Source organism: Siniperca chuatsi, linkage group LG23 (genome assembly GCF_020085105.1).
Source record: "Siniperca chuatsi isolate FFG_IHB_CAS linkage group LG23, ASM2008510v1, whole genome shotgun sequence".
Lineage (NCBI taxonomy): Eukaryota > Metazoa > Chordata > Actinopteri > Centrarchiformes > Sinipercidae > Siniperca > Siniperca chuatsi.
Genome location: NC_058064.1, coordinates 17848697 through 17860678, shown reverse-complemented (window position 1 = coordinate 17860678; position 11982 = coordinate 17848697). Strand labels below are relative to the sequence as shown.

The 11982-nt window shown below is 40.6% G+C and overlaps 1 protein-coding gene across 1 annotated transcript in view; it reads right to left on the bottom strand.

Annotated features, from left to right (window-relative positions):
- arid2 (AT rich interactive domain 2 (ARID, RFX-like)) overlaps positions 1-11982 on the bottom strand; it is a 38335-nt gene that overhangs the window by 9455 nt on the left and 16898 nt on the right. The window contains exons 6-15 of the mRNA XM_044185529.1: positions 11598-11816; positions 11110-11177; positions 9933-10002; positions 7613-7863; positions 3609-3705; positions 3295-3504; positions 2737-2901; positions 1140-1218; positions 827-961; positions 164-381 (exon numbers count right to left, since the gene is read on the bottom strand). Of these exons, the coding sequence (XP_044041464.1) occupies positions 164-381; positions 827-961; positions 1140-1218; positions 2737-2901; positions 3295-3504; positions 3609-3705; positions 7613-7863; positions 9933-10002; positions 11110-11177; positions 11598-11816 (1512 nt within the window). The remainder of the gene's footprint in view (positions 1-163; positions 382-826; positions 962-1139; positions 1219-2736; positions 2902-3294; positions 3505-3608; positions 3706-7612; positions 7864-9932; positions 10003-11109; positions 11178-11597; positions 11817-11982) is intronic.

Below are 11982 nucleotides of genomic sequence, written 5' to 3'. Positions count from 1 at the left end.
GTATCAGGAAATTTATTATGTTAATGTGAAGGAATGTACAGTATGTGTCAATGGGGCTTTAACATTAACAGAAAAGGCCAATAACCAGTATTACCCAAAGTGGGCAGCACATTGTGCAAGATGGATACAGTCTTACAGTAGAAACCGCGCTAAACATTACTACCTGGAGGTGGGGCCTGAGGGTCTCCAGGAGCTTCGTGTCGGGCTGCTGGAGGTGGAGTAGCTGCTGCCGGATTCTGCTGCTGCTGCTGAGGCTGCTGGTAGTACAGCTGGATGGGCAGGGGGATTGACCTTCGCCTTAGCCCGACCAGGAGAATCTGAACCTGACCATTGGCCTTGGGCTCCTCTTGCCGCCGCATTGTGTGGTTTGGAAACACAGTCCTGTGGTGTCAGGAGGAGACAGAAGATCATCACAAAGGGAAAATTGCAAATTCAGCTATTCAATTTATCAATCTATCTATTATAAAATCCTAACGGGAAGTGGGGCGCTTTATTTTAAAAGGTACCAAGTGACCACTGACTATATTGGTGTGGTTCAGCCTCATCAAACTGCTTCCATTCAGGTTATTTTTTTCTTCGTGTTGCATAATAAGCACATTTTCGAATACTTTCTAAAGAAAACTCTACAAACCACAAATGTCCCATGCAGTAAGAAACAATTAACAGAATTTTCAGAGCATCTATACAGCTGATAATGCTTTTCTTCAACATTTGCTAGTATTTTGCTGGAGGAGCATTGTCACTATTAAAACTCAAAACAGCTATGCTTTGTTAAAGCTACTAGTGGAATATTAAAGCATCACACAGGGGAAGAAACAGGACTAACCGCAGGCATTTGAGGAAGCCGGTGGAGTTCAAGATGTTGCTTCGTCCCATTTTACTGCACGTGGCCAGGTACTCAGAGTACATTTCTGATCGAGACACAGAACCCTCAGGGTTTGTCTCAAAGTGTGCATTTAGCCTGTTGGAGAAACAAACCACAGATGGAATGGTTACTATGCAAGCAAAACAAATTGCTGACATGAACTACAGACATAAGGGCGGATAAGTACAAGGAAAATCCTAAATTTGTTTTCTCACAAAAGACATCTAAACCGTATTTTAATCAGAATTCATATCTATAGATGAATTAATCTTACCACTGCAGTGTGAATTTTTCCCCATCTAGTTCAACAATACCAGGCAGTGGTTGAGTGGATTGAACTGGGACTCTTGTTACTGAAAAGACAAAAAGGACAAAAAACATTTAAGATTTAAAAAGGTTAATGCTTCTGTATAATTGATTTAATGCTGAAAGACTGCATGGCAAAGCAAAAGAAGAACACGGTGAGCTTGACCATTGAGTCAATAAGCTTCCAGTTTGTAATGCTCCCCAGGCTGTCCACTAGATGTCAGCAAACTAATAACTTTGCAGCCCTGTGGGGCACATTGACAGCACAGGAATGACACTTCCAAGGTTAGGTAGGTTTAATTCCCAGGTCACCTGTTAATTCACAATCTCAAGGTGCCATGAGAAGTTTGGAAAGCAGCTACAAACTCTGTGTTGGATTCCTTTGTTTCTGCCCACCATGATATAAGCAGGTTGCAAACAACAAACAATTTCTAAAAAAGGTACAGAAATCTAAAACTTTGTGGGTTAATTTTCTTGCACCATCAATAACTGTTCAGTGATTAATTGTTGCTTTTTAACTTTAATCATCTTTATTTTCTACTTCAAACATTGCATTTTGAACAGCTGCAAATTGTTTCATCACAGACAGGAAAAGGTCCAAATTTGGAACACCGCTTGAGTCTGGCCTTCCTTAAGTAGCCAATAAGAATTAAGAGATCAGAATATTGCTTGAATATTAACTGGATTTTTCATCATAAAAAAGTTCCAAGCAACTTATTTCAAGTGACAAAGAAAATGTATATAAATAATCAGCAGGTATTTCAGCCAGGACTGGGTACAAAACAGTCTGTGCTGGTAAACAACTTTTAGTGAAGGATGCAGTGCAGTGCTCCAAGGGCCCAGCAACAGGTGAGTTAGCAGTTGTAAGTGAATTAGTTGTCAGCTGTATTTGTTACCTACATGTTTTTTCTGTTATAACAGTAGCTTTCAGCAGACGTAACATTAAATGGCTTTTTGTCTCTCTCTGCCCCAAATACAGTTGTAGAATCAAATAAAGCCCTAGGGGGATTCCTCTGTTACCTTCACTCAGTAACCCTGAGTCACAAATGGACACAGCAACCTCACATAGATTTGTTGTTGCTTGTCACCTTGTGCTTATTTGTATTGTTTACATAGCTTTCTTAAATTTTATTTGCATACAAATGCCCCTACCATCTGGGAATCCGTGAGCAAAGTCAGAATAAACAAAGGTTTGGAAAAAAGATTTGGAAAAACTATTCTAGATCAAGTTTCGCGCAGCTTTAAAATATAATACTTAAGTGAAGGTTATTTATCCATTGGTGAAGATACAGTATATTCCAGATTTCCAGTGGACCGTAATGGTTTAGAAAAAAATCCCAAGATGTGTGTATTCCCTCTACCTAAGGTTCAAAGTTAACGCATGAAATTCCCTTAATAAAATTGACCTTTGGTGGTTAAATCAGCTAGCACGCTACTCAAATCAAAACAAGGTTATTTTACTCTCCTAGTAATTTTCCTGTTTGCCTAGCAGGAGGCTGAGTGTATAAACTCGTGTTAAGGCAGAACTTGTTACGAACAGACAGAGGCCATGAACAGACACTTACCAGGTGCTGGTGCTCCCTGCACAGCTGCAGGTACCTGCTCTACCAGCTGTGGTCGAACCTCTGCTGCCTGGTCAGCGTTGGCCTGATGCTCGATCAACCGCACCGCTGTTAGGGCGTCGGGTCCAAACGTATGAAGGTCAACCGACACTAACCGCACTAACAAGTCTGACCAGGGAGAAGGAGAAAGAAGAAGACCCACAAGGATCAGAGTCGAAACAAGCAGTCACATTCCAGCCATTTAGCAGATCAAAGAAATGTTTCATTCCTAAAGTGAGAACGCAATCCAAACACGACCCTTAAAGATTTCAAGGGTCGATGGAAAGAGACATTTACATTTGAGCCAGTTATTCATGAAGGGAAAGATTAATGTGATAAAACTTGGCAGGCAAACAAGTTACCAAAACTCTACTAAGCCCATGTGACGTTAGATTTCGAGCCCTGGATTCACTTAAGGAGAATGAACCGTAATGCACTTAAAAAGCAATTAAAAAGTCAAGACAAGTAAACTGCGATGTTATGTTAAATCTCTTCATTTTTTTAAAAGACGAAGATTCTTACCTATGCTATGGTCAACGGAGGCTATCTTGCTGCAAGGAACCTCTCCGAGCTGGGCCAGCAGGTACAGCACCTCCAAAGAGGCCATGAGGAGCATGAGGTCAGGCAGGGTGAGGAGCATCGTTACCTCCCTGTACGAGTCCTGGTCCACATACTCGCAGATTAGCACGCCGTTGTCCTCTGCCTTGCTGAGGTTGCCCAGGATTTCCATGGCTAAAAAAGACACACAGAGAAATACACAAACACATTTAATTAAGATGCTTCATACAGCATACTGACAATAAGAAGTCACCATAATGGCCTGCCAGAAAACTCACCTCTCATTTTGAGAAACCTGTCCCTGGACATCAAGCATTTGGTGATGGTGTGAAAGATCAGATGAGTCGTCCGAAAGTCAACAGGATCCAGCTGGAGCTACAAGAATTCAGACAAGATTTATACATTGATCCCATCATCCACCAAGTCAGCTGGCAACAACTGCAACATTCATCATAAATATTAAAACTTTATTCTCAGATTTAAAAACCTATGACAATGACACACAAAGTAAACCAAACAAAAGCACGACTTCTTGTCCAAAAGCCAAAACATTGTAATTCTATTATTACATTAATGATTTGTGTTCTTGGTCACAACATATAAGCAACCAAAAAAGGTGCTCGAGTAGTATTTATATTTACAACAACAGATTATTTAAAGCTTTGCAGTATCATATCTGAAGAATGTGTTAAGTGCTCTAAACCCAATCATCCAATTAATGGCATCAAAGGCTTAACTGATTGTATCGAGGACCCTATGCATACAGTTTCCAAAAATAGATGTGGGCTCATCTACATGCATCTCCTACCAATAAATATATTAAAATTGAAGCAAACCTATTCACTGTGACTAAATAGTTAGCCACTATTTCACTAACATTCCCAATTTTATAAACATTTCTAAATTTAAGACTTCTTTTTCTATGTTGGACTAGAAGGTTTGAGTTCAATGTAGGTCTGTAACGGCAAGAAAATGTAATAATTCACCTTGGCCAAATAAATATGTAAAAATTATTCTGAAAAACAGACTGCTTGGACACAATACACCATCTGGAAGACACAGTCCTCATTTCCTAGGAAACCATTGCTACAGCTGATTGTGTTTATAATTATTACCACTTGTCTATCCCCAATGAACCTAGTACACATGTCAGTTTTTGAGCAGGAAATATCTGATTTTGGAAGAAGATAATGTAAGCTTGTTAGCTAGCTAACCATAGTGTGTGTTCAGCAAATCACAACACTGTTGTCAACACATCTGATATGCACAAATCCTAACCTACCTAGTAAAGATACTAGCTGGCTGGCTAGCTTCCTAAACAACTGCTTCAACCCCGCCCCCTTAGTTACTGTTGCTGTGCACATCAGGATCTCTCTTCTCACACAGCACAGATGCAGTTGCAATAAATTGGCAGAATGGAGATTTAATTTAGTAAATTTTTGAAACAATAGGTCCTTGATTTCAGACAGATGTAGACAAGAGCATGCTGCTCATTTCTAGCCGACAACCACTGATTTTGCTGGCTGAAATGCTGCTGGCAGATTATAAATCAGCTACAGCTAGCTAGTTAATTAAGCTGACATTAGCTCTGTGGATTGGTTAAAAACTCGGTTAATGTGCTAGTCCAAAACGAGGCTATTTTAATGTAAACTATGACCCCACAAACAAATGTACTGTAGATAATTAATGATGTGCTCCTTGGCCTTAAAAAAAAATATTCCGGCTAATTTGCTGATTACCTACAGTAGTAGCTTACATGCTAGCGTTTGCTGCTTACATTAGAGCAGATCCATTCTTTACACTTTTGCTCTTGTGTTTTTGGTTTTGGAAAAACAGAAAAAAAAAAAAAAAAAAGACACTACCCTCCAAAGTCTTCAAATACCAAGCATCGCTTTTACTATAGCCTAATGCACACCACTTCACCATGTGGAGAAATCCAAGGCTGGGCAGACCTGGTGTGCCCAGTTACTGTTGAAATGCTCTGAGTGGACAATCGCTGTACAGGGAAGGGGTTTGGCGAACAGTAAGGCTGGGTATCGTTTAAAAAATTACAATACCAGTACCAATATCCTTAGAGATACTGATACCAGAGTACTTCATTCAATACCCATTATGTGAACGGAAGCATTCAGTTACGTGAAATGCCACCACTCCTCACCATCCAAATGATTTTTGCACAAATAAATTTTCAAAGTTTTCTTTAAATCGTGTGCATGAGAGTGTAGCCTATATACAGAGAGCCAGCACAACAGAACAGTTTTGTTCACAAAGTGTTAAGTAATGGGAAACACTAATTCTGAAGGACAGTTTGAGTCAGCAGTGGTGCTGATACAGCGGACTGTGAGCTGAAACACACCGATCTCTTCAGCTGTCGCAGTGTCTCCTGCCCGGCCTGCCTGCTGCTCTTCGGGCACTGAAGTGACCGCGACAGGACCATTATAGTGCATCCGGAAAGTATTCACAGCGCTTCACTTTTTCCACATTTTGTTGTCATGTTACATCCTTATTCCAAAACTGATTAAATTCATTATTTTCCTCAAAATTCTACAAACAATACCCTAATGACTACATGACATGACATAATGACTACGTGAAAGAAATCTTTGCAAATGTATTAAAAATAAAAAAATGAAAGAAAATTTAAAAAAAATAAAAATAAATCACATGTATTCACAGCCTTTGCCATGACACTCAAAATTGAGCTCAGGTGCATCTTGTTGCCACTGATCATACTTGAGATGTTTCTACAACTTGATCGGAGTCGACCTGTGGTAAATTCAGTTGATTGGACATGATTTGGAAAGGCACACACCGGTCTATATAAAGGTCCCACAGTTAACAGTGCATGTCAGAGCACAAACACATGGTCACTCTGACAGAGCTCCAGCGTTTCTCTGTGGAGAGAGGAAAGCCTTCCAGAAGAACAACCATCTCTGCAGCACTCCGCCAATCAGGCCTGTGTGGTAGAGTGGCCAGACGGAAGCCACTCCTCAGTAAAAGGCACATGACCGCCCGCCTGGAGTTTGCCAAAAGGCACCTGAAGGACTCTCAGACCATGAGAAACTAAATTATCTGGTCTGATGAAACAAAGATTGAACTCTTTGGCCTGAATGGCAAGCGTCACGTCTGTTCAAACAGGACAACGACCCTAAGCACACAGCCAAGATAACAAAGGAGTGGCTACAGGACAACTCTGTGAATGTCCTCGAGTGGCCCAGCCAGAGCCCAGATTGAACCCGACTGAACATCTCTGGAGAGATCTGAATATGGCTGTGCACCGACGGTCCACCTCCAACCTGCTTGAGAGGTCCTGCAAAGAAGAATGGGAGAAACTGCCCAAAAATAGGTGTGCCAAGCTTGTAGCATCATACTCAAAAAGATTTGAGGCTGTAATTGGTGCCAAAGGTGCTTCAACAAAGTATTGAGCAAGGCTGTGAATACTTGTGTCCATGTGATTTTTTTTCTTTTTAAAAAATTTGCAAAGTTTTCAAACAAACCTCTTTCACATTGTCATTATGGGGTTTTGTTTGTAGAATTTTGAGGAAAATAATGAATTTAATCCATTTTGGAATAAGGCTGTAACAACAAAATGTGGAAAAAGTGAAGCGCTGTGAATACTTTGCGGATGCACTGTAGGATGAATTGCCAACTCCGTCAAATACACCGCACTCGACTTCACCACCACCACAGACTGTATGTAGCTGCTAGCTGTAACTGCTGTAATTAGCCAATCACATGTCGCATTAAATCAAAGAATGCTTGCGGTGATCGGCTGAGAGCAAAACCATACATCTGTTACATACATACATACATGTTTTTTTCTAGATCTGGGTACAAAAAGGATCGAATGCAGTTATCATTTGACTAGAGACGTTTCGATACTACTTGGTACTGGGTTATTTCAGTCTTAAAAATGTATTGAGTACCGATACCCAGCCCTATCGAACAGTCAATTAAATCTGTGCTGAATAGCGTACTACACAGTTCACAAGTTTTTTTTTTGGCCCTTCTCAAGCTCCAATTCAGACTGTTTTGGAGTAGAGATGATGGCTAAAGACAAGAGTTTATTGTGTTACAGTAACCTACATGTGGAAACAAATCTTCCTCATCAGACACGTCATTCTTATTAAATTACTGAACTGACCCAAAACCATAACATCAGTTTTTAAAAAGGTGGTTCTTTTTGAAGTCATACTTATTATATTTGGCAAAATGTTTTGGAACTGAACATCACTCTGCCCCAACCAAGAATGAGAGCCCCAAACAGTAACACCTGACCAACCTCAGCAGCCACGTTGCCCAACGTGTCAAGTCCAAGCTGTCGGAGTGAGATGAGGTTACAGTGGGCACAGAGCAAAAGGAAGCGCAGGCACGTTCGGTTGGCCGCCAGCAGCTTGACGTTGGCCTCCTCGAAGGACAGGTTTCGCAGGATAACGGCAATCTGCAGCACCCGTTGGGCCTCCATGTCACTGATGCCCAGGTTCCGTGGCGGGTGGAAGAGGCTCTGCCAGCGCTCCCCACACGACGTACCATCTGCACAACGAACAGAGCAGGAACAATTTAGAGCTCCATGCCAAATGAGGGTGTGAGCATGTATTAGTGTTCAACTTTCAGAATCACATGCTACAAGATATAACCTGAAATAATGCTCTGTTTCTAAAATATAGTGTATTGCACTGTGTTGTCATTTAAGGACTTCAGCTTCCTAAAATTATACCATGATGTGTGTTTTTTGTTTGTCATGTACACTACCGTTCAAAAGTTTGAAATCACCTGTTATATTGATGTTTTTCTTCTTTCCTTCAAAAATGGCTATTTTAACATAGATAAAGACAGCATAATTACACACCAAATGTATTATTTACATTTCTTCTTTCAAAGAGTTTTAGAATAAATAAATGATTAAAACTTCCATTTAGTCAATGTTTTTCCCCCCAAATACTCTTAGATTTTTAACTTGTTTTCTAGTCCAGAAAAGCATAAGTGACCCTAGATCATTTTTGAACCACAACTGTGCTTGAAATTGGGCTCTAAAAATTTGAGAACCTGTTTTTCTTTGGGCCCTCTGCAGTCTACTCAGTGGTTAAATTGAATAGGTTTAAACTGTGATTTGTCAGTCCGTAGTATGTTCAGCAGCTCAGTGTATGCAATGTTGGGACTTCTAGTACCAAGGAGAAAGACACAAAACACATCCCACTTCTCACTCACAGGTAGTACAAAGGAAAAACTGAAAAGGAAGTCACAGTAAACAAAGGCAGCACACCTGAGGGGTGTATTATGAAGCAAGTTTGACATAGCCAGGCTTTTTTTGGCTTTAGCTGGCTCAACCAACGGTGGTTATCAATTCTCTTTGTTAACCCAGGTTTTCTTCATTAGGCTCTGTGCGCGTTCCCATAAAAAGGGTCATTTGATTCTTCTTCCGCACAAATTGGACCGATCGCGTGCCACCTACTTCAGTCAAGAGGAACAAGTCGTTATAATGGATAGCTATGAAGAATATTTAAAAAATTGTTACAGTAAAAAGCAACACTGTTGCTGCAAATAAGGTAAATGAGGAATGCTGGCAGAAAATTGCTAATCGTGTAAATTTGTAAGTCAATATATTTATTTTACCACTCAAAGCATTCTCAATGCCTCCCATTTATTTCTAACGTGAAAGCTGCACATTGCTCTTAAACTTTAAAACATGATACAGCATATTTAAACATTACACTCAACAATAACGTCTGACCATAGACTGTATGTAAAGATTGACAACGGGTCCCCACTGTACAAAAATTAAGCCCAATATCCCAGATACGGGAGCAGCTATCTTGCACTGATAACATCATTTGGAGCCAGAGTCTGCACAGTAGTGATCGGGGTTGGAGCCGCGGTATTGAGGTCCCGCCCATAAACCCGGCCGAATCAATCACAAGCCAGCCTCAGCTGTCAATCATGATGTGAAACTCTCTTTTTATAGCATCAAATAATTAATTAAAACCAAACTTATCAGGAAAATGAACACTTGAACACACATCAGCGTGATAAGAACTACCTAAAATGACAAAAATCATCTTTGGGGAAATTTTTTTTCAGTTTGGCTCATGCCCTTTTTAGTTTGGCTCATGCCCCATCTGCTAACAAGGAGGGGGCGGGGTTTATGACCTATACTGCAGCCAGTCACCAGAGCGCAATCCAGATGTTTTGGCTTCACTTTTGGGGAGCTGTCATGTCGCCCATCTTTATATACAGTCTATGGGTCTGACACTGTCCCATAATGAAGGACAGGCCAATGTGGAAATCACTTTTTTAGTTTTTGTTCAAATCAAAGTGAAATAGTCGATTTAAATCCAAAACTCTGAACATAACCTCGTCTGGAGCAGGTTAGATGTGCAGCACAAGTTACCATGGCGATCTAGCCAGGTTAAAAACAGCCACCTTTGTGACACTGAAAACTCTGGCTTTAGGCTTAACATACTCGCTAACCCATTAATCTTGCTTCATAGTACACCCCTCTGAGCATGTCGCAGCATTAGAGGTGTCAATAAATACACCATGGGAGCATACAGGAGTGTACCCTTTTATTGCTTTCTGTGGCTTTTAGCACCAAGCGTGTTTACCTTGTGCTGGGCCGCTCTTGTCCCAGATCAGCTCCCTGACTTCAACGTCCTCCACCACTTCTTTCCAGAACTGCAGAAGAACAGCAGCTGTTAGCAGTACATTTGAACAGATACTAAAAATTCAACTGGAGCCAAATTCAGCAATAGTAAGTTAATTCCAACTGTCATGATAACAATATATCAGACAGACTTGTCAATCTCCGGTTACCACAGCGTCACACTGTCATGTAACCACAGTGACTAAGAGTAAGATTGACTTATTCACTGGAAGGTAAGCACTTTAACTAACTACACTGATAAATCAGTGCACTCCTATAACACTGTTGGACTCACGGTGGACAGTTATAAAAAAAAAAAAAAAAAAAAAAAAAACTTATCAAAATCTATGCAGCAGAACCAGAGTTATCTTTTGTATGCCACACATCCTTCTTCCATGTCAAAACCTGGCGCCTTCATTACCCACAATGCAACTCAACCGAGACCGTTTGGTCAGAGATACGGAGGTAATGGCTAATGTAGCCTCGAGCAGAGATGAGGAGTGGGCTACAGAGGTCTGGTAAGCTCACTTCTTTCTAACTCCACATCCCCAGATATTTTTCTTTTTCAAACTTGTCTTCAGCCCCAACCGCGACTGACTCAAGTGACATCACTTGAGGATTTATTAGACTCCACACAGCTCCCTCTGGAGCCACAAAAAGCTTTATACAACTTTTTACATATATGCTGTAGTACTCCCTAACACCTGTAAACAGCCCTTTAATCTGGCACTAGGGCCACTATACAGTTAACAATTCTTTGGGAATTTAAACAATCATGAAAACTTGCACTATGTTATTAAGACTATCTGAGGATAAATTAAATCCTACATTATTTTTGAGTCATGACTTGCATGCATGCCTCTTAAATTGAGCGTGATCAAAGCGAATTGACCTCTATTCTGTTTTAAAGACGCCTCCGAGAAAACTGCTCTCTGAGGTTCCTATGTAAGGAGTAACTGCTGTATTTTCTGCCAATCTTCACACTGTAAAGAGTGAAAGAGACGCTCTGTGGCTTCTTAGTGAAAGCAGTATTTAATATCTATATATAATGGTCTAATAGAGAGACACATATTTAGCAGGCAACTGGCAGAAGACATAAGAGGTCACACAAATAAAGACTTTTTTTTTTTAAACTTTACCCTGACAAAGTCCCGAGAGGTTTTCTCCTTCCAATCCATCCCGAATACCCCGGAGAAGCTGCCTAGCGCTACAAAAGCACAGAGGGAAGGTTAGAGTATCAGAGTTCAGTTCAGTATCTATTTGTATCTATGTAGGGCTGTACAATTAAAATAAATATTAGGTTTTCCAAAATAAAGTTAGGATTACAAGGATTATAAAAGTAACTTTAATTCACTGTAGGCATCTTAAATCAAATTACCATTTTCAACTTATAGCAGACATGCCAAATTTTGCAGTTTTACCAATATGCAGATATTCTACACTAATTAAATGTAAAGAATCAACTGTCTAAAGTTGTGTATATTACAAGGTGTCTTTGTTGGCTAAAGGTCTAATGTGTGCAACAGATGAAGTGAGAAACCACTTTTCCACTGTAAATGACTTTTCCATCTTGTTGTTCAACATTTGAGCACCAAAGAGCACAATCTGAGTGAGGTTGAGAACGTACAGTCGTCGAAGACTCCGGCGTGGGCCAGCAGCAACGTGACCAGTTTGGGGTCCTTGTCCAGCTGCATGGCGTGCTTGCTCTCGTTGGAAAGCAGAGTGCAAACATTGACAGCAAAGTCCACTTCGTTGGGTAGGCCCGAAAGGAGAGACAGCACCAGTTTGTTGTAGTCACACGGCGGAGCGAAATCCGTAGACAGTCCATAGCTTTGGCGGAGATAGTCTGGAAAGGAAAAGAAAACATCTCAGGGTTACTATACATATTCCATATATGACAACTGAAATGTCAGTGAGGTGAGAGAAATGTCTAACAGGTCTCCATATAATGGCGTACGCCCACCTAAACATTTACTGGACAAGTTCCAGCAGCACAGTAACTAAATAACATA